Genomic DNA, 27,916 nt, shown 5'->3' with positions numbered 1-27,916 from the left:
TGTGGTTCTGGAGATAAGTGCCCATCTGTAAACCTGAGGGGCTGTTGACATTTGAATGTGCACCACCTTCTCTTTACTCCTTTTCCTTCCCCTTAAGCTTTAACTTTCACATCTTGGTTAATGTCTATGAAGAAACATCATTGAAGGCACAATGTTTGTACTCAACCTTTAATAGGAGAAATACTTGTGCAGCATCTTGGCCTACATCTGCATGAGGAGCTTCTTTCTAGATGAGTTTGATGTTGTCTCCTTTGCTTTGAGAGCCTCTGGGTGCTCAGATTTCAGTAGTCCCAATGTGGTTGGGTTCTAGTTTTCAAGGGCCATATTCGTTGATGACCCACCTCCTTCTTGCTGGAGAAAACACAGCGTTGTCCCTTCTTGGGCTTCATGGTGTGGAATTCCTCATCCTTTTTCCTTCCAGCTTGTGGATTTTTCCCTAGGGAGTCAACAGTGTGTGCAGAATAGGTGAGTACCCCCAGGGCAAATCCAGATGTGGCCCTTTAGGATCAGCCTTTCACATTACTTACTCCTGGCTGTCTCATACCCCAAATTTGTGCAGCTGTGGGGCTGTTTTCCTTAAGATCCCACCTAATTACTCTTCCAGGGTAATCCTGCTCCCATGCTTCCAGCTTGTTCCATCAGTAATTTCAGTGGGTTACTGTAAAGCACTAAGCCTGCAGATTTAGGGGCCAGATGGAGTGATTCTGATTCCTCAGTCTCCAATTAGGAGCTCAAGTCTTCCACTTCAATGAAAATGCCCGTGTTAATCCATGAAAATCCATGTTGGATTTTCAAAGGGGACACAATTTAGTGGGCTTCAAACACAAACTAATGTTCAGAAGCTGAAGTCCATGGAAAATGCCAAGTTTTCCATTCCCTCCTTAATCAAACCTGGTCTCATACTTTTTTGAGCAAGGATTTATCTTTTTCCTTTCCTATTTCCTTAGAAAAATCATTTCAGAAGTAAGTTTTCCCAGAGTAACACTGGGACCTACAGTGTTTTGGGAGAGGTAACCAAGCCTTGACCTGGCTTCTTGGATTTGAGACTACTGTGATCCATCCTGCAGGATGAGGTGAGACTTGAAGCCCACTGAGATGTCTACATGGAAGAAACCAGCTGAGAAGGTGTTTTGGGCAGGATGAGAACGGGCACTATTGGAGCTCTGTAGAGTCTCTTAGGTGGCAAAACCTCCTTTCCATCTCAACTGACCAGCTTGTGCCCTCCCAAACAGGGTTGTTACAGTTTTCTGGGGGGTTTGGGTGCATTTTGGGTTTGTTTTATCCAGGGATCTTTTAGAGCCTCACTTCATCCCTCTGAACCTCTCCTCACACAATGGAAATCATCCGCTTGGGCAGAGCTTTTGTGGCGCTGGCTTCAGAGACCCTCCTTGTTTCAACCTCGCTGCCTGGGGCATCCCATAATAACCTTTTTCCCCCCTGTGAGACAGAGGGATATTGCTGTCTGTTATTTCCTCAAGTCCGAGATTAAATGTGTTTCCCTGTCTGCAGAAAGAGCCAAAGCCAAGGAAGGAGGAAGGGATGGAATTGATTTACTGCTTTGTGCAACTCATTTCTCCACCCCGTGAACTCTTGACTTGCCATCTGCTCTTGATCCCCTATAGCCAGCAGGAGATGAGAGCACTTATAGACGTGGGGTCACATCTGTTACAGAGCTTGAGGGTTATATTGAGCTCATCTGCAGCCCCCTGGCTCTTGTCTCATGTCTGGATGGTGAGACCCTTAAAGGAGATGCTTAGTTCCTGTTCATGGTTGCGTTTAGGAAGCCTTTTCTGACTAGCTTAGGAAATTGCTGTGAGCAACATGTGGTGTTAGAGACTAAACCTTTCATTTCAAGTGCAATGCCAGGCTCTGAAAGTGTCGTTTCCAACCCAAAACTGGTGCTGGTTTTCTGGTGAGACCCTGCCCTTCTCTCTCAGCAGGGCTGTGACCCCTTTGCCCAGACCCAACGCAGCAAACTGCAGCATCGCCGGGCACGGATTAACCAGCAGATCAACAAGGAGATGAGGATGAGAGCAGGGGCAGAAAACCTCTTCAGGTGAGTTCTGCTTCCCAGAGCATCCCTCTGGCCCAGCAGGGATTTGCCTGGAGGTGGAAATCTGTTACAAAGTGATGGTGGAATCCCTAACTTCAGCATCAGCCGCCTCCATTGATGTCTAGGAGGCAGCTGTGGCTGCATCATCCCTGGCAGTGTTCAAGGCCAGGTTGGACACAGGGGCTTGGAGCAACCTGCTCTAGTGGAAGGTGTCCCTGCCCATGGCAGGGTTGGAACTGGATGATCTTAAGGTCCCTTCCAACCCAAACCAGTCTGTGATGCTCCACTCCCATGGCTATGGTTGGGGTTTATTCTGTGTTCCCCAGATCTTTGCAGCATTCGTCCTACGTACATCTGCTTAATGCAATGCTGATGCTATGGATTTAAATGAAAACTTACAGTTTTAATGTCCTGCAAGACTGGTACAAAGCAGGGTGTGAGCAGATGGAATACTGGGAATAAATGTTCAACTAGGATTGAGCTTGGACTGCAGAGCTCCTGCCTGATAACCCCAGCGAGTGAGTCACATCCAAAAATCCCCATCCCAGTGCTTCCAGCAGAGCAGGACCTAAAAATTCAGGGATGTCTTTACAGATGGGCACAGTTTTCACCTTCAACAGGCTCTTCACCTTGTCAGAAGCTGCATTTATGGGATGGTGCAGCAGTTGGCACCTTTGCATGGCTTTCACATTGCAGCTGGTCCAGCACAAGGAGAGCCTGTACATTACTGCCTTCCCTCTGCAGTGTTCATGATAGACATGATTTTTGCAGCTATTTTACTTTATTTTAACCCAAGGATCACTTTTTTTGTAGCTCTTCTGTATATCTCATGTTCCTTTAGGATATTAGAGCACATGGGCAGGGTGGTCATGTCTTTAATAGAAGAAAATACCATAAGGCTGCCCTTAAAATAGCTTTTTGGGGCATATTTTGCCAGCTTGGTTATCTTTCTCCAATAAAATGACTATTCACTTCTGATCTTGAATGATTTAACATCAGGGGCCTGGAATTGAAGGGAAGATTAAATTCCATCTTGAACCTGGAAGAAGGGAGTAATAGTTACTCCACCAAACCATAAGGAGAAATGGTGTTTTACTTGGTGGCTGACCCCCCTGGTGCTTCCCAGGGGAGGTGAGGTTACAGCCCCTGCACCCCACTGCTTCAAGCAGGCTGCTCTGCCTCATCTCATTAAACTAAAGGCCATGAAATGCCATCATGTGCCTCTTTTTCATTATTAAAAGCAAATAATAGATAGGGGCAAATGTGCTGGCTCAGCAGAAACGTGCCTGGCTGCGGTTTGGGTGCAAACAGTGGGGAATCATCGCTACATGCAGGGGAGTGAACAAGAATGTGATGCAAAACACATCTTAATTACTCAGGCAGGGAAATGCAGTGATGGGGCTGCTCTCTTTTTTGGCTGCATCAGCAGTTTGAATGTCCTTTGGGAGCAGCCACTTCTCTTCCCTCCCACAAGTCCACTTTGCGGCTGAGTGATAATGTGGGTTTCAGGGTGATGTGATGCTTAGCTTATAAAACAGGGGAAATCAAGGGGGTAAGAATCAAGCTCATGCCTGAAATGAAAGGCATGAGGTGGGGGATTATAGCGTAAGGGTATTGCTTAAAAACTATAGACTTGAGTTGCAGGGAGAAACTTCTAAGTGCTAAATGGAAATGGCTGAAAGCTGGGGGTTGCTCAGCTTGGAGCAGAGTTTGCAGCTGAAACAAACCCAAACCAACCCCCAATTCTCAGTGCTTTAAAGAAAATAACCTCCTGAACTGTTCTCTTGAGCATATCAGTCTCCTTTCCTGGGGAGGTTGCCATGAATGGGGTGTTGGAACTGAAAGATGCACGTGGTGTTTGCTCAGTGTGTGTTAAAAGGGGTTGTTTGCTGGATAAATAAAGGGGTAGAGGCAGCAGAAAGCTTTTCCTTTCTTGTTCTGGAGTTGAAAGAAGCAATTAGGGAGATAAAGGTGTTGCTAATAAACCATTTCCTTAAGGAAATAAAGAATAAATCAAGTCTTTGGTATTGACTGAGCAAACAGATAATAACTTCATAGAGGGTGATGGAGACACGTAGGCTCTGCGTGCTCATACAGAGCTCAGTGCTTGCCCTGGATGGGCAGCATGAGGTGCATCAGCACAGGTTTGCACACAGAAAGATCAAGTGCTCCCCTAAATTGTCTCTCTGATAGATACTGTGCTCTTATTGCTGCATGTGACACATGCAGAGAGCAAACTGAAGTGCCCCGAAGTGACATTGGACTTTCAAACCTGGTGACAAGTCTTGGAGCAATGTGCATGTGAAGTCCTGCAGGGGAAAATAGGGCTTTGGAGGGTGATGTGGCCTTTCTGCTGCAGAATAAGGGTGAAAGCACTGGTCAGAAAGATACCATGGGTATGTGTAAATGGTACCCTGGTGCTGCAAATCAGCATAAATCAGCTATTAGTAATATAAGAAATGAATATATATGTAAAACAGAGGAAGTTCAGGTTGGAGATAAGGCAGAAGTTGTTCCCTGTGAGGGTGCTGAGGCGCTGGCACAGGGTGCCCAGAGAAGCTGTGGCTGCCCCATCCCTGGCAGTGTTCAAGGCCAGGTTGGACACAGGGGCTTGGAGCAACCTGCTCTAATGGAAGGTGTCCCTGCCCGTGGCAGGGGGTTGGAACTGGATGATGTTCAGGTCCTTTCCAACCCAAACCATTCTATGAAAAGCTGAAGGCTGTTCAAATGGAAGTGGCCACAGAGATATTTGGACTTGCTGTGCTTTTGCTTGGTTTCAAATAAAACAAATGCAGTGATCTTGGGAAACTCCAGCAAAGAGGAATGAGGTGAGGACCAGCACCTTACAACCAGCATATCATCTTCTACTGCCCTGAGGCAGGTTGGAGCAAGGCCCCAGAAAGATCTATCCACAAAGAAACCAAGTCAAATGCACCATGTTCTGCAAAAGCTGGAGGAAAGCAGAGTTTGTGCATGTGGTGGTTTTCCTGGAGCCTGCTGTGATTTAGCACAAGCAGCCAGAGCCCCTTTGAGCTGAGGGCTGCACCCTGTCAGCCCTGGCTTATCTCTCCCCACTTTCCTTTGGAGCTGATAAGAAAGGTGTAATCAGCCTGGGAGCAGGCAGCTGAAATCAGTCCTTGGTGTTTACATCTCCTGATGTGCACAAGTGGGGAAGGGAGGGCAGGGTCCAGCTCTGCTAATGGGTGAGTACAGCAAGCCTCTTCTCATACACAAGGGTTGTTTGCACCCAAAAGCAAGTTTTTCCTCCTCAAAGCTGACAGAAATCACTTCCATTTGATGTGGGTGAGCACCTTGAGTGCTCATAGCCCAAAGCTGAAGCTGCACTGGAGGGGGGAGTGTGGATGGGCAAGGGGAAGGTTGCTCTAGGGCAGAAAGAGCAGGTTCTTCCCCTGCACTGGGCACTGGTGAGGCTGCACCTCGGATCCTGGGTTCAGTTCTGACCCCCTCACTACAAGAGAGACATTGAGGTGCTGAAGCAGGGCCTGGAGCACAAGTGTGATGAGGAACGTCTGAGGGAGCTGGGGGGCTTAGTCTGGAGAAGAGAAGGCTCAGGGGGGACCTTCTCGCTCTCTGCAACTGCCTGACAGGAGGCTGGAGCCAGGAGGGGGCTGGTCTCTGCTCCCAAGGAACAAGGGATGGGACAAGAGGAAACGGCCTCAAGCTGCCCCAGGGCAGGTTTAGATGGAGCTGAGGAACAATTCCTTCCCCAGAGGGTGCTCAGGCATTGGAACAGGCTGCCCAGGGCAGGGCTGGAGCCACCGGCCCTGCAAGTGTTCACACCCCGTGTAGATGAGACCCTCAGTGCCAGGGGTTAGTGGTGGCCTTGGCAGTGCTGGGGAATGGTTGGACTTGATGATCTTAAAGCTCTTTTCCAACCCAGTTGATTCCATGATTCATCTGAGCGGGGTGCAACACTGTAAGGAGTTTTCCTTGGCCTCAGCCTCCACAGCACAGGGGTCTGGATGTTCTGGCTTCCCAGCTCCCAAAAAGCTGAGAGAGTTGGGGTCATTCAGCCTGGAAAAGAGAAGGCTCTGGGGAGATCTGCTTGTGGCCTCTCAGTACTTAAAGGGGAACGATAAGAAAGATGAAGACAGACTTTTTAGCAGGGCCTGGAATGATAGGACAAGGGGTGATGGGTTCAAACTGAAACAGGGGAAGTTCAGGTTGGATGTAAGGCAGAAGTTGTTCCCTGTGAGGGTGCTGAGGCGCTGGCACAGGGTGCCCAGAGAAGCTGTGGCTGCCCCATCCCTGGCAGTGTTCAAGGCCAGGTTGGACACAGGGGCTTGGAGCAACCTGCTCTAGTGGAAGGTGTCCCTGCCCGTGGCAGGGGTTGGAGCTGGATGAGCTTTAAGGTCTCTTCCAACCCAAACCATTCTATGATCATGTGCAGAGCAAGAGGTTCTCCAGGGGGGTTTGGATGGATGCACGTGGTATTGCACCACTGGCTAACTTAATCTCTATTTATCAATGCAACCAAACATTGATAAACAGAGGCTCTGATGAAACAGGGGAGGTTTGATCCACATTGTGTTGTCTTGCAGGGCCACCAGTAACCACAAAGTCAAGGAGACCGTTGCCCTGGAGCTGAGTTATGTGAACTCCAACCTGCAGCTGCTGAAGGAGGAGCTGGAGGAGCTGAACAGCAGCGTGGATGTGTACCAGAATGACAGGTACAGAGCTTGTGGTGTGCAAAAGAGCAGCTTGCTCAGCTGGGATTGTGTTATTACTATTAGTAGTAGTTGGTTTTTGCTTGTCCTGGGAGCAGGTGAGCATCTTTCTTGTACTTATTGCTCTGCCTCCTTGCTCTGCACAGGATTTGGCCCTCTGGCAAGGACCACAAAGTGGTGGCTAGAGAATAGGGAAGGTCTTGGATATGGGCAGGGATGCCTCACACTAGACCATGTCACCCAGGGTTCCGTCCAACCTGGCCTTGAACACTGCCAGGGATGGAGCCATTAAATCCCCTGGACACTGGTGTCCCAAAGCAGGAGGAATAGGTTAGAAACAACCATCTCTACTTGCATCATCCCCTTTCCTGAGCATCCCACCAGAGCAAGAGTTTCTTCCACCACATGAAATAGGGTTTTTAGCAGAAGAAGTTCCAAGTGTAGATGCTCAGGTGCCCAACCTCCTATTCTACAGCAGATTATTCACTGATTTCTTTCTCTTTGAGGGTTTTAGGTTATTTTTTTTCTCTCATTCTGATGTTAAACCTTTGTTAATTGAGATCTTCTGCCAGGGCGGCTCAGCAGCACCCTTGTGCTGGGTGAGGGAAGCAGGAATCCTTGAGGCAAAGCAACCCAGGGATGCTAAAGCACTGTGAGAGCCATTGCTGCTGCTTCACTTCCTGGAATGGATGGTGTTTGACACCACCAAGCTGAGTGGTGTGAGGGACACCACCTGAAGGATGCCACCAGCAGGGACCTGGGCACATTTAAGTGGGCCCATATGAACCTCATAAGGTTCAAGGCCAAGTGCAAGGTTCTGCAGTTGGGTTGGGGCAATCCCAAACGCAAATAGAGGCTTGAGGATGAATGGGTTGAGAGAAACCCTGAGGAGAAGGACTTGGGTGTATTTGGGTGAAAAACTGGAGATGATCTGGCCGTGTGTTTCTTGAAGCACAGAAACCAACCATATCCTGGGCTGCATCACCAGCAGCAGGTCAAGGGAGATGATTCTTCCCCTCTACTTCACTCTGGTGAGACCCCCCTGGAGCACTGCATCCAGCTCTGGGGCCCCAGCACAAGAAGGACATGGACATGTTGGAGCAGGTCCAGAAGAGAGACATGGAAATGGTCAGAGGACTGGAGCAGCTCTGCTCTGGAGCCAGGCTGAGAGAGCTGGGCTGGGGCAGCCTGGAGAAGAGAAGGCTCCTTAAGGGGAGACCTTAGAGCAGCCTTTCAATACTTAGAAGAAAGATGGGGAGAGATGTTTTAGTAGGGCCTGTTGCAATAGGACAAAGGGTCATGGTTTTAAACTGGTAGGGGCCAGATTCAGACTAGAGAGAGGTGGTGGATGCCCCATCCCTGGAGACATTCAAGGTGAGGTTGAGTGATGCTCTAAGCAACCTGATCTAGTTGAAGATGTCCCTGTTCATTGCAGGGGGTTGGACTAGATGAGCTTTGCAGGTCCCTTCCAACCCGAACCATTCTATGGTTCTATGACTTTATGTCCATCCATGTGCTTTTCCCAGTGCTTGGTCCTCCTCAGGGGACGATGGTTTTGGTACTGGGGACAAAGAGAGGTGCAAAGACCAGGAGAAGCATCAGTGACTCCATCCTGCAGGTTGCTGCAGTAACATTACATGTAGGACCAGGATGACCTGGGTGCAGAACTGTTGGGCTCATGGAGTCACCTATGGGGAATAAAGCCAAGGGAGCCCCATATCTCCACCACCCTTGGGTGTTTGTACAGTCAGAGGGCCTTCAGCCTCTGAATGGAGCCCTGTTCATCCTCCTTTTTCTGTGCTAGAAGCAGGGATGCAACCTCTCCTGTGCTGCATGTATCCTCCTCGAGTTCTTCCTTATCAGGGCTCAGCTTTTCCAACCTGCTGCTTCTTTGCCCTGCTTTAAAAAGAAAACAGCAACAGCAGCAACCCCAAACCCCTGCCCAGGCCAAACAAACACCCCTTTGTTTGCTGCAGGCATTGGATTCGAGTGGAAATCTTGGTAGGGAACAAACAATAATGGCTTTGCTGCACTAATTATAGCTTTTGAAGCTGGTTTATTCAGTAGGAAGAGATGAGAATGTGGGTGCAGCCTCCCTGCCCTGCTCCCCTGGTTTCTGCAGCTTGCTTTCCCTCTTTCCTCTTTGGAGTAAGGAGTGATGTGATGAATGAAGTTAGCAGCAGTTTCTGGAGGGAAGGAGAAGAGGTTGTTGTGCATATCTGGGTTGGGAAGGGCTTGATCCTGCCTGAGCCAGCTCCCATCTCACCCTGTGCCAACCTTTCTTGTCTCTTTAAATCAGGCCAAGGGGCCAAGGATGCAGTAACGTGGTTGGGGACACCCCTGAGGGATATGTGGGTATCAGGGAAACCATTTGAGGAGCCAATTTGAGCTGCAGGTACCACGTTCTCCATCTCTATGTGCAGGAATTGGATGATAGGTCCAGCTTTGAGGCTCTTGCAGTGATATAGGGACAAGGGGTGATGTGCTCAAACTGAAACAGGGGAAGTTCAGATTGGATCTAAGGAAGTTCTTTACTGTGAGGGTGGTGAGGCACTGGAACAGGTTGTCCAAGGAAGTGGTAAATGCTCCATCCATGGCAGTGTTCAAGGTCAGCTTGGATGAGGCTTGGAGCAACCTGCTCTAGTGTGAAGCATCCCTGCCCATGGCAAGGGGTTGGAACTAGATGATCTTAAGGTCCTTTCCAACCCAAACCATTCTATGACTCTTTACAGGGCTGTAACTCGCATGCTCCAGGCTCTGCTGCTTACACACACCATTTCTTGACCTCTTGGCAGCAGAAAATCAAAATAGCTGCTGAATCCCCCATCGAATGGTCCTTCCTGGCTTTGACTCTGCTTTGCTTCTGCTTTAGTGCTGCACAACTGCCCTGTTTTCATGCTGAGACACAGACCACTCCCCAACTGGGTGTTCCCAGAGTCGTCGTCATCTTCAGGGTTTTACAATATCAAATGGGCTCTCTGATAAGAGCTATTAATAGACAACTTCTTTTAATAGAGGTAGAAAACGTCAGTATCAGGCACAGAGCTGCAGCCTGAGCAAGTCTTTATCAGCACCAAAGCCCAGATTAGCACATAGGAGTGGGTGACTCCATGACCTGTGCCTGGTTCCCAAGGTATTAAAGCAACTTCATTGCTGGAGCTGATTTTGTGGCTGTTACCTTTGGTATGGAGAGAAAAGGAGAAGCTGGAGGAATAAATGTGATGGTTTCAGGTTCTTTTCTCCTCTTGTGCTACCGTTTCCATTGGGAAGACCATCCTTCTGCTGTGCAGAATTGAGTCCTCTTCTAGTTTTAGCACAACCTCCAGGCAAAGAGCTGCTTTATTTTAGTCCCTGGCCCTATTTTAAGGTCTCTCCAAAGCTTTTAAACCAACCACCAAATAGGTTGTTTTCTTCTTCTAGTGAATCCATCAGTGTCCCCATGATCCCTTTGGGCCTGAAGGAGACGAAGGAGCTGGATTTGCTGGTACCACTGAAGGTGAGCATCAGGGTTTCACACACTTCATGTGATGGAAGATGATGGAAGGGAATGACTATGCACATGTTTCTGCACATGGGTATGTTGGGTGCTGTAGAGGAGATGCTGCAGCAGCTCCAAACCAGTTTCTATCTTGGAACAGCTGCCAAAACCCAAGTTTCTGTGGAGGAGCTGGACTTAAAACATGGGAAAAGTGGGAGGTGAGGGTCTGGAGATGCTGAAGACCAAAAGGCAGGCAGGGGAGGAGATGGTTTTCCCTTGTGGGGAGAGCTGGCAAGTTGCTTATGCAGCATAGCCCAAAGTCACTCTTTAAATCATGCAAATCTATTTTGAAGGCTGACTCAGGGTTTTCTCTTCTCTTGTTTCCCCATCCAGGATTTCATCAGTGAACACTATGGAGAGGAGGGCATCTTGTTTGAGAAAGAAATCAAAGAGTTCATGGAGCTGAGGCAGGTTGGTGTCTCTTCAGTTACAAAGTCTTGCTTTGGCTTGTCCAGAAACCCTCCTTGAACCCTCCACATTTTGCTCCAAGGGTCCCCTCATCCTCTTTTCCAAACTGCATCTTTAACCTTGTGCCTTGGGGTGCAGGATTCCCACACTACAGCACCAGTACTTGTTTGTGACTATTAGTTCACCCCCAGTAAGGCTAAATGACTGCTCTCTCCCCAGTTAGCATCTGGAGAAGGGGAAATGTAAAGCAATCCAGTAAAGGTGGGTTTTCTCCTCTCCTGTGTAACACCTCTCATAAGAAACTTCATGTTTTGCCTTAGATCCGAGAGACTGGAATGAAAGAGACTGGATCAAGCCCTTGTGAAAGGGCCTGATTCTGCTTTTCAGCCCACAGGAGAGGAGCCCTGCAAAGCCAGAAGATGGGAAAAGGCTCATGGTTAAAAATGAGGTGTTAGGAGAGCTCTGACCCTTCTCCCCATGGCCAGGGCAAAAGCTCAAGGGCTTTTATTAAAAGCATAAATCATCTTTCTTCCATAGCATTTATTTCATGAGACTTTCATAGAATCACAGAATGGTTTGGGTTGGAAAGGACCTTAAAGATCATCCAGTTCCAATCCTGCTTTATATGAGTTTCTCTTAACAATAATAATCCCAGCCTGGTTTAGATGAGCATCACCTCCAGCACAGCTCCCAGGCTGCTGGCTCCAGGTTTGGGTGCCCCAGCACCAAACTGGTACCTCCCCAACCTTTCTCATGGCTGAATCTGTGCCAGGAAGCTGCCTCCCATTGCTGCACAGCATCTTATCTGGTATTTCCCCCTGCAATGGGCACTGGTGAGGCTGCACCTCGAATCCTGGGTTCAGTTCTGAGTCCCTCACTGCAAGAGAGATATTGAGGTGCTGAAGCAGGGCCTGGAGCACAAGTGTGATGAGGAACGGCTGAGGGACCTGGGGGGGTTTAATCTGGAGAAGAGAAGGCTCAGGGAGGACATTATTGCTCTCTACAACTGCCTGACAGGAGGCTGGAGCCAGGAGGGGGCTGGTCTCTGCTCCCAAGGAACAAGGGATGGGACAAGAGGAAACGGCCTCAAGCTGCACCAGGGCAGGTTTAGATGGAGCTGAGGAACAATTCCTTCCCCAAAGGGTGCTCAGGCATTGGAACAGGCTGCCCAGGGCAGTGCTGGTGTCACCATCCCTGCAAGTGTTCACACACCCTGTAGATGAGACCCTCAGTGCCATGGGCTAGTGGTGGCCTTGGCACTGCTGGGTTAGAGGTTGAACTTGATGATCTTAAAGGTCTTTTCCCACCTGACTGATCCTGTTGATCTAATCCTATTGATCATATTGATCTGATCCATTTGATCTAATAACTCAGGTGGAGTTTTTCCCCCTCCCTGTGCTGACCAGCACGTGCACCTCCATAAACCCATCATTTCCCCTCCTGTTTTCCCCCTTCCCCTCCCACCCTCATGTCTCCTTTGCCATCCCTGCAGGCGATGCGCACCCCGAGCCGCAATGAAGCCGGGCTCGAGCTCTTGATGGAGTATTACAACCAGCTCTACTTCCTCGACAGCCGTTTCTTCCCTCCCACCAAAAGCCTGGGTGTCTTCTTCCACTGGTTAGTGCAGCTTTCCCCATCCCACTCGGCACATTGTGAGTGGGGAGGGAGCTGGGATCAAGCCTTCATAGTGGGGTTGCTGCCTTGGCAGCAAAGCCAGAGCTGGTGGACACAGGGAAGTGGGTTGCTGTTGCCCTGGATGGGTTGATCAGAGGAGGCAGGGGAAAGAATACACCCTATGGGGATGAGCCATGATGGGAACAGTGGCTTCAAGCCCACAAAGAGCACTGAAAACCCTTCAGGCTCCTTCTCCATCTGTGTAGTAATGGGCATCCAACTCTTCCCTTTCCCAGGTATGACTCCCTGACGGGGGTCCCATCCCACCAGCGGGCACTGGCCTTCGAGAAGGGCAGTGTCCTCTTCAACATTGGAGCTCTGCACACCCAGATAGGAGCACGGCAGGACCGTGCATCCCTGCCAGGGCTCAACCAGGCCATCGATGCCTTTCAGAAGGCAGCAGGTACGTGGGGTTTCCCCTTCTCTGCCTCCCTGAGGGCAGCATTTCCCCGCGGTGGGAATAAGCCACACACGTGCAAAGAGGGATGGGGACAGGGCATTACCATAAATCAAGTGCAAGTCAGTACCATGCTGCTTCTGTGGGTGGTGAAGAGGAGCTGGGATGACCCAAGAGCCACCCAAAGGGCTCTCTCTTGCTATAGAGCAGTAGGGATGTTCCAGCTGGGGAGAGGAGAGATGCTCATCTGACTGCAAGCAGCTGGGGGTAAAAGGGACCCAGCAATGTGGTTACCCAGGGCTTTGGAGAAGAAAGCTGTGGGCACAGGGATGGTTTAGATAGCAAGAGAGGGATCCCCCATCTTTTCACCCACTGGTTACAGTGAGATGTTTGATGATTGCTGGCTCTTCTCCTCCTGTGCTGCTGGTGGGGAAACCTTCGTGGTCCAATAGCCTAACCTTCCTTCTTACAAGCCCAGTGGCTACCAGGAGCTTCTCCTTTGTGTAGGTGCCTTTAACTACTTGAAGGAGAACTTCTCCAACGCTCCCAGCCTGGATATGAGCGCTGCCTCCCTGAACATGCTGGTGCGGCTGATGGTCGCCCAGGTCCAGGAGTGTGTCTTTGAGAAGATGACCTTGCTGCGTGCCCAGCACGACTTCCTCACACAGCTCCAGCTCGCCCAGGAGGCGGCAAGGGTGAGCACCACGGCGAGGAGAGGACCTGGGGGGGATGTCACCTTCCTTCTGTGCTCCTTCTGCGGTCACAGAACCCACCAGGAGAGGACAACCTGTGTCGCTGTCTCCTGTTGAATGTCCTACAACTCAACCCATGGCTTAGCTTTGTCTTTTGACACCCCACAGGTAGAAGATGTCTACTCGCTGGTGCACCAGACGATGACCCAGGCCCACGTGAAGGATTATGTTCCCTTCTCTTGGACCACCATGGTCCATGTCAAATCGGAGCATTTCAAAGCCCTCTCCCACTACTTCGCTGCCATTGCCCTCTGCGAGTGCCCTGGTGAGTGTTACAGCTCAGATGTAGCTGCCTCCTCAGCCAAGTGCTGGCTCCACGTGGTGACCTCTTGTTTAGGAGGAGGGATTGCAAATAAAGAGGTGGAGACACACACTGTGTAGATAGATACAAACCCTGAAGGTTTTGGGATGCTCTGAGCTGTTGATCTTACTTATTGACTCAGGGCTTCATGCACAAAGCAGATTTCCCCCCTACTTCTGGTTTGCACAATGCTTGCAAAGTCCTTCTAAAAAGGTGAGTAAAAAGGTGCTGTAGGGATGTCATTTGCTGTCCCCTTTGGACTGGGTGGGTAAATAGGGGCTCAGCTTCCTGCTGACCATGCTTGTGCCCATGTACTTGGCTGGGTATCCTCTGAGACACCAAATCTTTGTGGCAGGACACTTGAGGGCTTCAAGAATGATAATAAACCCAAAAGGACCTTGAATTCCATGGCTGGCTGCTCTGGGAATCCCAGGGTGGTGGGTGCTGGCAGCACGGTATCCATGGTCATGCTGGAGCCAGGCTGATGTGGCTCCATGGAGCCAGCTGGAGCATGGATGTAAGATACAACCCATAATCTCCGTCTGCACCATCACCAACACCCATAGAAGCAATTTTGGGGCAGGCAGAGGATCTGGGGGAAAGCAGCTAATGCACACTGTGACCTATGGAGCTGACCCATCACTTGGTGGGATGGCTGAGGCCAAGCTGGAGGCTTCTTGGGGGATGGCTGCCAAAGCAGAGCTGTGCCAGTGCTGCTGAGAGCTGCCAGACTGTCCCTGCATCCTCCCCCATCCCAAAACCTGCCCAAAAGCTTGCTGCAGGGTTTGTGCCATGTGGGTGTTGCAGAAGCAGGATTGAGCTGTTGGGGCAGAGATGGGAGGCAGTGGGGTGCAGCTTCAAGACAGAAATGGCAGAGGATGGTGATGGAGCTGGGTTTGCTATGGGGTTACAGGGCAAACCTCTCCCCTAACATCTGGAGGCTCCTGGTAACCTTAATGCTGAGGGAAACACAAATCTGATGGGGATGCAGAATTTGGCTGCCTGGGGATTGCTTATTGCTGCATCCAGAGCAATGATGTTGAGATCTCAGCTGCTTCCTCACTGCCTCTCCCTGACCCCCTTGTTCAGGATAACAAATCTTTAGCTCCCATAACCAGCTGGCAAGAAACTCCTTAAGCTGCACTTTAATCCCCCAGGGATGCTGCACAGGGAGAGCCCGTTCCCAACCTGCTGGATGCCAATGCCAGGGTGCTCCCCAGCCTTTGTGGTCTTCTATTTGGACCAGCAAACCCACAAAGCTCCCTGGGGACCTTCTGTTTGTGCTTTGTGCCCAGGGAAGGAAGCTGCCATCCAACCCTGAGCTCCCTGTGAGCCAAAAAGGGATTAGGAACAGCTTTGGCTGGAAAAAGGACACATGCAGAGCCCAGCGTGGTGCTCAGAGCTCTGAATCCATCTCAGTTTCTCCACTGAAGGACCCCCTTTGGTTGCACTGCAAGCTCTGTGCCCATGCAGGGGTCTCAGGCAGAACAAGGAGGGTTCAGCTCCCAGGTTACACTTTCATCTCCTCTTCTCTTGTGCTTTAGTTGTTGTCTCCATGTCATTAACCTCCAGGTGAGGAAAACCCAGGGCTCTTTATTTCCAATCCTGCTTCCTGACTGGAGCAAAGAAGGGAAGGAGGCAAAAGAACCAGATACTTGTGCTAAGCCTTGAATGTGTCATCCCTCTCCCCATCAGTGATGTCTTGCTTGCTGCAGGCTGTGGTTGGGTGAGAGGAAGCTGCTGCTGAAGTTATTGGGGCCATGTGGATGTGGCTTTCTTGTCCCTTTGTCCCCACAGCCATGGGGGTCTGGGTGGTCAAACAGTGCCCTGATCTCTCTAAACCCGTCCCCTCCTGTTTGTTTCACCCAGTGCCATCTGATGCTGAACTGCCAGAGCAGGAGAAGGCTTTTATCCAGTTTCATGTCACCATGCCAGAGGGCCCATCACTCCGTGTCCTGCTGCAGGACCCCGAGGAGAGGAGGAAGCTGGGTGAGCACATCAGTGGGGGCAAAGCCCCCACTTCTTGCAAGGAAACCTCAATACATGGGCAGTGAGCCCCATAGTAACCCTATTCATGGAGGCATGGTCTTCCTGAAGGTGTGTGATGAGTTGTTATGGGGGTTTGTCCATGCAAATACATCATTTTGGGAGCTTTCTGTGGGAAGAGCCTCTCCTGGGAAGGCAGGAAAGCATCATGGATCTCTATGAGGGTGCTGAGGACCAACTCACATTGCTTGCACCAACTTGTCCAGCCAAGTTTAACAGTACAACCTCAGGCACCAAGATGTTCTAAGCAAGGTAACATCACCCAACACAGTGTGGAGAAATCCACAGGGACACAGAGAACCTGGAAGCTCCTTGCTGCTGACTTGGCTTGATAACAAGAAGATGCAGCAGATGCCAGGGGGTGGCTTTTTTAGCTGCTTCGAAAGGTTTGGGAGACAAAAAACTTCCTCCCATGTGGATTTTCAGCTTGAGGGGGGAAAAAAGAGTGTTGCTTATTCAGCTCCAGTCGTGTTTTTGGCAGCTCCTCCCCAAGGAGGCTGCAAGGAGAGCAGAGCTCAGCACCCTGGTTTTGGGGTGTCATTTCCTCTTTGCCTCCCCCATGAGCTGCCTCCTGGTGCTTTTTACACTCATTGTACATGTGTGAAAGGAGATGGGTCCCACCAAAAAGGAGTTTGTCACGTCACCAGCCCCAGCAAAGTTCTCTTGGCTGCTTGGCCAGATTTCAGTGCTGGGGATGGGAGGTGGAGAGCATACAATGAGAGACTCCTTAAAACCCAAAACCAGGGTGTTATGGTAACACCACCCCAACACTTTCAGCTGCTGTCGTCTGGTATCATAGAGCCATAGAATGGGTTGGAAAGGACCTTAAATCTCATCCAGCTCCAATCCCTGCCATGGGAAGGGACACCTTCCATTAGAGCAGGTTGCTCCAAGCCCCTGTGTCCAACCTGGCCTTGAACACTGCCAGGGATGGGGCAGCCACAGCTTCTCTGGGCACCCTGTGCCAGTGCCTCAGCACCCTCACAGGGAACAACTTCCTTATATCCAACCTAGATCTCCCCTGTTTCAGTTTGAACCCATCACCCCTTGTCCTATCACTCCAGTCCCTGATGAAGGTCCCTCTCCAGCATCCTTGTAGCCCCCTTCAGACCCTGGAAGCTGCTCTGAGGTCTCCACGCAGCTTCTCTTCTCCAGGCTGAACAGCCCCAATGTTCTCAGCCTGGCTCCATACATGATTTACATCAGCCCAGCTTCAAGCTCTGCCTGGGCTCTTCCTGGGGGGAATGGGCTCTGTTCAATGTCTCCAGGTGAAAAATGAACGTGCAGACACCAGCCTCAGCTCTGGTTTTGGTTTATAGTAAAAGGAGAAGCTTATGGCAGTAAAATCATCTCCCTGGAAGGATATTCCCCACCTCTTCCCTTGTCTCCTCCTAGTCTTATAACATTATGTTTTATCAAACATGATGTATTCCCCCGTCTTCAACAGAGTGGAGCCACGGGCTTCCATGCCCAACCTTTATTCCCTGTAATCTCTTGGAAATCACAGGATAGCCACTAGATAGTCATTAAAACCTAGTTGCTTTCTTGCTGATGGTGGATGCTTTGCTAAAATCGGATTGATGGATTTGATACAGTTTTAGTGGGAATCTCTTCCTCTTCGTTTTCCATCAAAATAGTTCCTCGATCTCGACTTCTCATGGGGGGAAATGAAGGTGATGAAGCCACTGCCTTTGGTCTTCATAAGGTGTGGAGCAAATCCCGAGCATCTCCCTGGGTTCTGTTGCCACCGTGTGTCCTAAAGCGGGAAACGCACCAGGCACCCGGGTTTCTATGATACGAGTGCGTACAGAGAACGAGCTTTTTTGGTAGTTTAGCTTATGTAGCCGTTTTTCTGGCTGCTCCGTTTCCATGAGGATGGAAAACGCACTGAAGGCAAGTTGAGAGGAGCAAGATGCCGAAGAGGATGACAAACAGGACCTGCGGGGCAAGGAGAAAGCTTTCCTTAGCCTAGCAAAGAGGGAGACGTGTTGCATCTTCCCGAAGCTGTCACCGAGAGGACAAAGCTTGATTGTCCTTCGTGTATTTGCCCTCCCGGAGGGGATGCAAGGTGCTGGAGAGAAGTTAAATTTACAGAGGAGATTGAGGTGAAAGCATTAGGAGGGACTTTAGGGGCGGCACAACGTGGTGGCAGCTCCTTTGCTGGTTGCTTTTTGGGAACATCTGCCAGCTCCGGCGCCGGGGGAGTGAAGTAGGTCACCCTTCAAGGTCCCTTCCCAGCCCTACATCGGGGGCTCGAGCTGACGGCTGGGACCTACTCCATTTAGCAGCACGTTGAACGCCTGGCAGGCTGCAAACGTGACTGGGCTGTCCCTGAGTCACGTCGGGGTGGCACAGCCCTGGGAGCTGCTGTCATCCGTAGGCAGCCGAGAGGGAACGGCTCCGCTCCGCTCGGCCTGAAGATCTTCTCTCTGCTCCTTCGCAGGCAAAGCTCACCTGAAGAAAGCCATCATGAAGCACGAGGAAGCCATGAGGATTCACGGCTTGTGTAAGATCCTCAGGAAGATGGATATCCTGCAGGAGGTCCTCTCCTTTGCCCACAAGCGGTCGCTGAGTAAATACTCCGAAATTGACCATGAGGAGGACTTCTTTGAAACTGGAGATGCTCCAGATATTCACCGTAAGTGAAGCTGAGGTTGTATGGGGTGGGCAAACTCCCGTGCTGAGTTCGTGGCATGTTGATGGGGATCAGAGCTCCCTGTCATCAGAGGTAGGAGCAGGGGCTCGGGGTTGCATGTCTGGCAGCTCTTATGGGTTGTAAAATCCCTCCTCAGGGAGCACGATGGAGAGGCAGAAACTGCCCCGACTACCTGACCGCAGTGTCTCTGCTTTTCTCTCCCTTCTGCTAGCCAAAACACACCAGAAACCAGAGATCAAATCCCCCAACTTCTCCCAGGTGAAGGTGACCGACCTCTTCCACAGGCTGGTACGTACAGCTATGGGCTGGAGGCTGCCCCACGGGAGCAGACATCTCCTCCTCCTTCTCCCCTGCATGCTCTGCTTGCCTGGTTTCCATCCTTCCTGCAGCCTCTTCTCCCTCTCTGGTGCAGCCGTTGCACCCATGGGTGGCTTTCCAAGGAGGACAGGCAGGGGCAGGATTAGGGGGCATGGATTTGTCTTTACAAGACCTAAATGGGTCACAAAGCTCCATCAGCGCACAGGGGAGCAGCACAGGCATTTAGGGTGGGTTTTACCTGAGAAAGGACCAAAGGGACCCTTTAGAGGAAGCTTTTTGGGGCAGGATGGTGCCAGCTGGAAGGCATTAGGAATATCCCACTGGATCTTTATCCCTCCCCTCTTTAGGCTTACAAGGTCCTGGGGAGCAGGGCTGAGCTTTGAGGCTGCTGTGGGACCTGGCTGTGCTGTCCCTGTGCCCCATTCACCCTAAGACCTGTGCAGCACCCCAGGGAAAGGTTGGTTGAACAGCCCCAGAGCAGGCAGGTATATCCTTCCCCTGCAGAAAGGTGGGAAAAAGACAGGAAAATAGGATGGATTTGGGGGCTTGAACACTGCCCCAGTAGGGCTGCATCCCCCAGAGCCAAGCAGCAGGGAAAAACCTCAATCTCTATCATCCCTCCTTGGGTGCTGTTGTTTTTTCCTGAACAGGGGAGTTAAGGAGTCAAGGAATTAAGCTTTTCCCACCAGAGCTTTCTGTTTTCTTTACTCCAGGATTAGAGGGTCTGGATAGGTACCAGCTCCCTGACTGTGCTTTGCAGGAGTGGGGCAGTGTGGGGAGGGATGTCCAGACCTTAGCTCTGGGCAGAAGGTTGGACCAGAAACCTCTTGAGATCCTTCCCAACACACACAAGGCTGCTGCTGCTGCTCATAAAGCCAACATCTGACACAGGCTTTTAAGCACCTCTAGCTTTATAGTGCATAAATCCACCTTTTTGGGCATGCAGGAAAGGTAGAACACCGGTCAGGCTCCAAACCACATCCCTAAAGAAAAGCAAAAGATGTGCTTTCTTGCTCTGCCTCCTCCCCATCAGTGGGTGTTTGGCAAGGTTGCACGTCCCCAGGGTGTTGTTCTTGCACCAAAATGTTCTTTTTCCATCTTTCCACCTTATCCCAGGGGCCCCTTTCGGTTTTCTCAGCCAAAAACAAGTGGTACCCGGTGCGGAGAGTCCACCTGATGAGAGGAGAGAATGGGTTTGGATTCACACTCCGAGGAGACTCCCCTGTCCTCATTGCTGGGGTCATCCCAGGGGGCTGTGCTTCTGTGAGTACCCCCAGATCTTCTTGTCCCCATGGGGATGCTGGAAGTGAGATGTCGGGGTTGCCTTGAGGGGTACTGGGGTGGTTTTAGGTCTTAGCACTCAGTTGGTAACCGCATTGGTGTGCTGAGGTGAAGATTCATCCCTGTCAGATCTCAGCCTGGGGCTCGCAGGTGGGTGTCAGGAAAGAATTGAGTTGTTTTTAATTCCTTAGGAGACAGCTAAAGGAAAAAAACCACGGAGATTAGCTCAGTTTGTAACTGCTGGCAGCTTCTCTTTGGCAAGCACCCAGCTCCCTTCTCCCCCATTTTGGGACGTGACAGTGGATGGAACAAGATGGCAAGTCTGAAACACGAGTTAATCACAGTGAAAACTCATTTCTGGGCTTTCTGATGTAGCAGGGGCCACTTTGTGTTCCAGCAAGAAGCTTTCTGGTGGGATGTGCAAAAGGTCTCCCTGTTCCCTCAGCACTGTTCAGCGTCAACCCTGCCATCCAGAGCCCAGCACCTCATGTAACAACATGCTTTTAGCAGCAGGATTTCCCTTTTTGGGAGACTCAAAAGACCATATGTGGTCCATATCTTGTCTCCTGGGCTTTATTGCACTCAGCTGGGGTGGAATTGGACTCAAAATAGACACCAAAATCTGGTTGTTCCTGTGTGGACAAGCTTCTAAACCTCCTCTGCAGCTGGCCTGACATGTGCTGGCTGAGTTGCTCCTAGCTCTGATGCTGTCCCCACAGCCCTGAGCTGCCACATCAAGAGCCTTGTTGATGTCTTGATGGATGAAGGGTGTGCAGAACCTCACTGAGGCTGCTGTTTTCTCAAGGATCAAGGCTTGCAGGCATTATTTTTTATGCATATATCTATATATATGTACTATTTTTCTGTAGACTTGCAGCATTTAACCTTTATGAGAGTCAGAGCTGGATGCTTTTTTTTCAAGGCTTCATGTCGAGTGTGGTCATCTCCAGCAGCAGCAAAAGAGGTGCTTAGTCTCTAGAGCATCCCACATGCTGCAGAGCAGATGTAAAAGCTTTAGGATGATGAAGGCATCATCCCTCTCATGCTGTAGGTGGAAGGTGGACCCCAGCCCTCCCTGTGGGTCTCTGCAGGTTGGGACACCCAGAATGGGATGGACACCGAGCATACCTCATGCAGTGACATCCATGAGCTCAAACATGGGCATCTTCTCTCTTTTCCCTGCAGGAAGCTGGGCTGAAGGAGGGAGACTACATCATCTCAGTGAATGGCAAGGATTGCAAGTGGTCCAAGCACGCCGAGGTGGTGCAGCTGCTGAAGAGCACTGGGGAGGAGGGAGTGGAGATTGGTGTGATAACCCTGCAGGGCTCGGAGGGACCGAAAGCTGTAAGTCACATCCCAAGCCTTAGGTGGGAAACCGCACAAGAGGTTTCTTGCTGGAGGTGCAGGGCTAAAGCCAGGCATCATGGCCACAGCTTATGTGCTGCCCTCTTCACACCCCTCTTCCCAAACAGGCAGACAAGAAGGCAGCAGCGATGTCCTCGGGCAGTGGGGTGCTGAAGAGCAACAAGGAGAACAGCCGGAAGAGCCTGATGAACAGCAAGAGCGCCAGCACGCTGCTGGTGTGGAGCAAGAAGAGCAAGCGGAGCAAGAAGAGCACCTACGGCATCCCCTTCACCACGGTGGGAGACAACGAGGTCATGTACTGAAGCAGCTACAGGGTTAGTTTGTGTCCCACCAGCTCCAGGCCTGGCTGCCCATGAACCCTTGCAAGCACTGGTGGCCTCCAGGCTGTGTTGGTGCTGCAAGGAAACCCCCCTGGCCCAGGGATGTGCCGCTGGTCGGATCCTCTCCAAAGAGGCGAGTGATGCATAGCACCAACTCCTCCATCTCCCAGCTCCTGTGTTAAACCATCCTCAGCCTAAACAATATGGGGAAACACTGATTTATCCTGAATTTTTAGCTTTTATTTTGCTCTTAGGGGTCTCTAGAGGGAGCTGTGCTTCAACATAAAGCAGGGACTGGTTTGTGTCTTCAGCTCAGCGCAAGGAGCAGCCAAACCAAGCCCCAGCCATTAAGGCAAAAGCTGTAACCTTCTTTAGCATCTCCTAGGCTTTCTCTGCAAGGTAGAAGGTGGCACCACTGCTCACCAAGAGCTGCTTGCAGAGCTGAATCATTGACCAGCTCCACCTTCAACTCCCCTTTCTCAGGAGAGAGGACAGTGTGGGACTTGTGGCGATCCCACTGTGGCCTCCAGCACAGGCAGCACCGGGTTGCTCATCTCTGCCGTGGTACCACTTAGGGGATGTCCCAGTGAAATGGATTGAAGTTAGGATGGGTTTAACCATATTTTTAGTGCTTTGTGTTTGTATTTCGTTAATAACCAGCCAGGTTGGCCCAGCAAATGCAGCCCAGCTGCTTCTTTGGAAGAAAAGGGAAAGACTTAACGTGCGTTTTGTCTCGCTTCTTTTAATCAGTAGACGTGGATTGCCCTAAATATGTGAGTAGATTAATAGCTAAGAGCCTTGCTCGAGTTCTTTTTTTCTGCTTGGAGATTAAAATTCCAGGAAGATAGCTCCTCCAGATTATTAAACTACTAAATTTGTGCTAGTATTGGATCTTGCACACGTTGCTAATACCCTAACACTGTGCTGTCAGCATTCGTACCGGAGCTGGGCTGATGGATACATGCATCTTGGTAATTGTACTGGAAACGCTGGGAGACTCCGAATACGCTCTTAGATATATTGGCACCATTTTCTCCATCCCATTTCTGCCTCGTGCATTATTTTTCTGAAAGCTAAAGAGCTGTCTGCTCTTCAGTGCTTGGATGATCTTGGTAGGTATAAAATACCCTTCAGAGATGCAATTGTATTTTTGTACTTTTTAAGTGGTGACACGTTGAGTTTTAAAGGAAGTGAACGCGCGCGGGATGTCGTCACGAGAGCATCCCCCTGGGGTTGTATCATGACTTCTTGGTGGCTCGAGGCCCAAATGCTGAGCTTTCAGCCCTGGTTTTAGTTAGGGAGAACTAAATCGTAGAATCATAGGATGGTTTGGGTTGGAAAGGACCGTAAGATCATCCAGTTCCAACCCCCTGCCTTGCGCAGGGATGCCTCGCACTAGAGCAGGTTGCTCCAAGCCCCTGTGTCCAACCTGGCCTTGAACACTGCCAGGGCTGGAGCATTTACCACATCTTTGGGCAACCTTTTCCAGTGCCTCAGCACCCTCCCAGTAAAGAACTTCTTCCACAGGGCTTCTAGCTCTGTATTAGCTACCAAGAAGCCTTTCTATAGACCGAGACATCATCAAACCGGATTAGAGATCCGGCTGCCACCATCTGGTGCAGTCAGATTTCCTGCGTCATCTTCCCAGCTGCTTGAGTGCTAAGGAAGGCGGTGGGTTCACAGGAAAGGCCACCTTCCCATTAAAGCATCCCAGCAGCATCTTCCCCCCTGATTCTAAATGTGTTGCCAACAGAGACATCTTGGAGCTGGGGATGTATTTATTTAGAAGCCTGCGCGTCGCGTTTCCGCCCGCATCACCCGGCTCCTCCGTTGGCATCAGCGGGGAGGGGTTGTGTGTTGTGTGAGTTGGATGGTTGCCCTAACACCAGTGGTTTTGTTTTGGTTGGTTTTGTACGTGGACTCTCACCTTTTCTGGATTAAAAAGCACTGATTCCAAAACACTTGGTAGTGTGCATCTCTGTTGTGAATCGCCACAGCCACGGTGGGGATCAAGGTTGGGCTTCCAAATGGATCAGATTTGGGTCGCTTTTTCACCCATTTTCATTTGGGTCACTTAAATCTGGAGCTGTGAAGGGTTGGAGAGATCGTTTAGATCTCATATGGCCTGATCCAAAGCAAACCAAGGTCCTAAGCATCGAGATTAACCCTTAGTGAGACATCATCTCCATCTCCAGCATGGTGTAACGAGAGCTGGTGGCTTTGTCCCATGAGTTATTTCATGGAAGTAATGTGGGAAGTGAGGGGGCTGGATCCATTGGGGGCTTTTCTCCTGGGGAAAAAAGGAAGGGAACTGTTCAAGAAAGTCATGTTTGCTTCACACAGCAGGGTTGTGTGAAGCAAACACGACGTGTTTGGGAGTTCCTGTTAGTTTTGGATTTCCAAAAAGGGTTTCCAAACTCCTTGGTTTTGGAAGAGCACATCAACGGGATCAAAGGCATCACCAGTGCTGGAGGAGCTCACGAGTAGCTGGCAAACAGCAATGTCTTGACGTGGGACCCCCAATCTTTTCCCTTGGGGGTCAGAGTTTCAATGGACCCCAATTCTCCACCATCCTGGGAGGATGACCAACACCATGGGTCCTGGCAGCCAGACAAGTCCCTGGCTCTGGGAACATGCACCCCATGGGAGATGAAAGGACAGAGCAACTCCTTTTTGGAGCCACAGAGGTGGATTTAAACCTCCTTAGATGAGATTGAACCAGGGTGAGTGCTTTCAGCATTGGGTTAATATACAAAAGGGTGGTGGGAGCCTCTTTCTCCTGCCTGCCAAGCCGGAATTAAAGCATTATCTAACTCTTTCATCACATCATCTTGTAATTGAAGGTGTTTTCCCTTCCACCAGACCTCCTGTACCCAGCAGCAACCTCAAAGCCACCCACAGTGAGTCGTTCTGCTGCAGAACAGCCTTTCCCCACCTACGTTCAGTGGCTGTGGGAAACTCGTGACTCCGTCGCCGGGATCTCCTCCTCCTCTGGTGACGTCTTTCGGATGAGATCTGTGCTCCATCAACAAGAGCCTGATGTCTCCTTCCCCTCTATGCTGAGAGGCCATGGAGCTGCATCATTCCATGCTTGTCTTCTCCATCTTGACCAGGAGGTGAAGGGGTCCTCTAGGATCCTGGTGGTTGGGGCCAACATGGGTAGAAAGCACAAGAGCCATTGCAAAAGAGCTTTAATCAAGAACTTGAGGTGTCTCCAACCTCTGGCCCTGTAGAGAGGGCCTCAGGCCATGTGCAATGCTTCTTGGTCTGGGCATCCTGGGCTGGGAGCAGTTAAAGCAGCTTTTAGGAGCATCCTATGACCAGTTAAAGCAGCTTTTAAGGCCACCCTATGACCAGACAGGAGATGCAAAGAGGGTTTGGGGTTTTCTTTGTTATCCCTTGTTGATTTCTAAGGTTTTTGAGACAGACAACATTGGTTCCCACCACCCTAGAAACCCCATCAGAAAGAGCCCAGCAAACCCACAAGGATTGAGGTGAGTTTCTTGCCTTTGAGGTTGATTTTTCCTCCTCTCAATGCTGTTTCCCGGCCCATATATCAGCCTGGTGGGAAGGTGTTTTGATTTTCCCCTCCATTAAGTGCACAACGTCTCTCTTAATAACAGAGGAGAAGGGACCTGTGGTGTCAGCGTGATGGCCCCGCGCCTGCCTCTTGCTTCACGGCTCGTTGGCCCCATAACCCATAATGGTTCTTCTGGAGCTCTCACTGACTGTGAATTAATGCTCCTGCCTGGCCCTGGGGACAACAGAAGGGAAGCAGCTACTGGGTGGAATTGGTTAGTGGGATCCAGGCCCTTCAGCACCTCCTGGTGCTGCTTTCAAACCGCCCTGGGCCAGGAGCACATCACTGGGATCATCCTTTGATGGGACAGAGCAGGTTTGGTCCAGCTCCCAGGAAGGGGAGCGATGCTGTTCCTGCTTGGTCCCTTCCCCAGTGCTCACTCCATCCCATGGAATGTGTCCTCCTCAGCCCTATGGCCCACCTTGACCCTCTGAAGCACCCATGTGCTCAGTGTGGAGTGGGGTGCCCATTGCCACCCTCTTTTCCAGCCTGAGCCCACTGGAGGGCAGCAGCACCTTGTCCAATGCACTCCTCGCAGCACAAGCACCCCACATCTATCCAGAGCACCCCTCGACCCCAGCTTTCACCCAAGGGTGAGTAGGGGTGTCCCTGGGGTGCTTTGGAGACCAGTGCATGGCAAAGCCTGGCATAAAAAGTGGGTTTAAACCAATGATTCAATGGTTTGGGTTGGAAGGGAACTTAAAGCTCATCCAGCTCCAATCCAGGGACACCTTCCACTAGAGCAGGTTGCTCCAAGCCCCTGTGTCCAACCTGGCCTTGAACACTGCCAGGGATGGGGCAGCCACAGCTTCTCTGGGCACCCTGTGCCAGCGCCTCAGCACCCTCACAGGGAAGAGCTTCTGCCTCAGAGCTCATCTCAATCTCCCCTCTGGCAGGTTAAAGCCATTCCCCTTGGCCTGTCCCTACAGGCCCTTGTCCAAAGCCCCTCTCCAGGTTTCCTGGAGCCCCTTTAGGCCCTGGAGCTGCTCTAAGGTCTCCCCTTCAGGAGCCTTCTCTTCTCCAGGCTGCCCCAGCCCAGCTCTCTCAGCCTGGCTCCAGAGCAGAGCTGCTCCAGCCCTCGGATCCATCCTGCAAAATCCTTATGGGGGAAGTGAGCAAGAAATAAGCCAGAACGTCAGAGCAGCATCTTCTGGGGTAGAGCACCCTGAGCTCAGAGCAAGCTCCATCCATCCTCTAAAGAAAAGGGTGAAATTCTACTGGGAGCACCCATCCTGCTCCTACAAGCTGCTCCTTGGCTCCATTGGGGTTGCAATGGGGGACTTGCTCCCTTGGGCTGATCCTAAAACCTTTGCTAAGGTGCTGTCTGAGACTTCCCAGCAGCTTGGAGGTGTAAAGCCGTCCTGCATGGCCTTGGGTGGCAGCAAACAGCACTGGGAGGCTCAGCAGCCATGAAGCCACAAGAGAGGGGCTGTGCTGGAGGGATGTGAAGCTACCAGGGCAGCAGAGCCCTGTGGGTCAAGGCAATGGGGGCTATAGGGAAGAGATCAGCAGGTTCGGGAGCTGGTGATGGGAGCTGAAGCGTGGCACTAGAGGGCAGAGTCGGTACATGCTGAATCAGAGAAGCATAGAATGATAGACTCATGGAATGGTTTGGGATGGAAGGGACCTTAAAGCTCATCCAGCTCCAATCCAGGGACACTTTTCACTAGAGCAGGTTGCTCCAAGCCCCTGTGTCCAACCTGGCCTTGAACACTGCCAGGGATGGGGCAGCCACAGCTTCTCTGGGCACCCTGTGCCAGCGCCTCAGCACCCTCACAGGGAACAACTTCTGCCTCAGAGCTCATCTCAATCTCCCCTCTGGCAGGTTAAAGCCATTCCCCTTGTCCTGTCCCTACAGGCCCTTTTCCAAAGCCCCTCTCCAGGTTTCCTGCAGCCCCTTTAGGCACTGGAGCTGCTCTAAGGTCTCCCCTTCAGGAGCCTTCTCTTCTCCAGGCTGCCCCAGCCCAGCTCTCTCAGCCTGGCTCCAGAGCAGAGCTGCTCCAGCCCTCGCAGCATCTCCAGGGCTTCCTCTGGAATCCTGCTCCCCACAGCCCAACCGGACACAGGTTAGAATGGTGCTTGAGCCCCACATTGTCACATACCCCCATCCATGTAGCTCCATGCACATGGCTCTCCACAAACTGATCTACATCCTCACACCCAAGTCAGCTCCTGCTCTGGAAACTGCCTTCATCCTGCCCAGCATCAAGTCTTCTTGCATCTGCCCAGTGAGCAAAGTGCTGCTGGGAGAGGAGAGAGGCCAAGTTGTGTCCTACCAAGCCTCTGCCTGTCCCCAGGTCCTGTCGCCCTCATCTGCTTCCTACCAAGGACAAAAGCAGTGGCTGAGGATACCCCCCCCATCTCTATGTGGTCCCTGGGGAGTGCTTGACCACCTTGCACTGGAGCAAGTGTGGGAGCAGGTCAGATCTAAGTGGATGTGGTCTGGCAATGGGGTAGGGATGAAGAAGGGACCTCCTTTGGTCCTTTGTGCCCAGTTTTGTGTGGGATATGAGTGTTTTGGAAGGGTCTGTGCTCTGTA

General features: G+C 51.1%; 1 protein-coding gene across 4 annotated transcripts in view; it reads left to right on the top strand.

The window, feature by feature from the left end:
• The window catches only part of RHPN1 (rhophilin Rho GTPase binding protein 1), a 33,181-nt gene extending 9,423 nt beyond the window's left edge, over positions 1 to 23,758 (top strand). For 2 of the 4 annotated variants that reach the window (XM_030498157.1, XM_030498165.1), the window contains 13 exons: positions 6,616 to 6,744; positions 10,162 to 10,237; positions 10,613 to 10,690; positions 12,180 to 12,304; positions 12,598 to 12,764; positions 13,266 to 13,453; positions 13,619 to 13,775; positions 15,681 to 15,800; positions 18,301 to 18,495; positions 18,725 to 18,801; positions 19,948 to 20,094; positions 21,298 to 21,456; positions 21,585 to 23,758. In XM_030498157.1, coding sequence (XP_030354017.1) covers positions 10,181 to 10,237; positions 10,613 to 10,690; positions 12,180 to 12,304; positions 12,598 to 12,764; positions 13,266 to 13,453; positions 13,619 to 13,775; positions 15,681 to 15,800; positions 18,301 to 18,495; positions 18,725 to 18,801; positions 19,948 to 20,094; positions 21,298 to 21,456; positions 21,585 to 21,779 — 1,665 coding nt within the window. In that variant the 5' untranslated portion in view covers positions 6,616 to 6,744; positions 10,162 to 10,180 and the 3' untranslated portion in view covers positions 21,780 to 23,758. Of the gene's footprint in view, positions 1 to 1,937; positions 2,057 to 6,615; positions 6,745 to 10,161; positions 10,238 to 10,612; positions 10,691 to 12,179; positions 12,305 to 12,597; positions 12,765 to 13,265; positions 13,454 to 13,618; positions 13,776 to 15,680; positions 15,801 to 18,300; positions 18,496 to 18,724; positions 18,802 to 19,947; positions 20,095 to 21,297; positions 21,457 to 21,584 lie in introns of all 4 variants that reach the window. The other 2 variants (XM_030498140.2, XM_030498150.1) reach the window with 2 other exon arrangements.
• The last annotated feature ends 4,158 nt before the right edge of the window (positions 23,759 to 27,916 follow it).

This window comes from Strigops habroptila, chromosome 1 (genome assembly GCF_004027225.2).
Source record: "Strigops habroptila isolate Jane chromosome 1, bStrHab1.2.pri, whole genome shotgun sequence".
NCBI classification, from domain to species: Eukaryota; Metazoa; Chordata; class Aves; order Psittaciformes; family Psittacidae; genus Strigops; species Strigops habroptila.
This window is presented reverse-complemented; position numbering and strand designations above follow the sequence as displayed.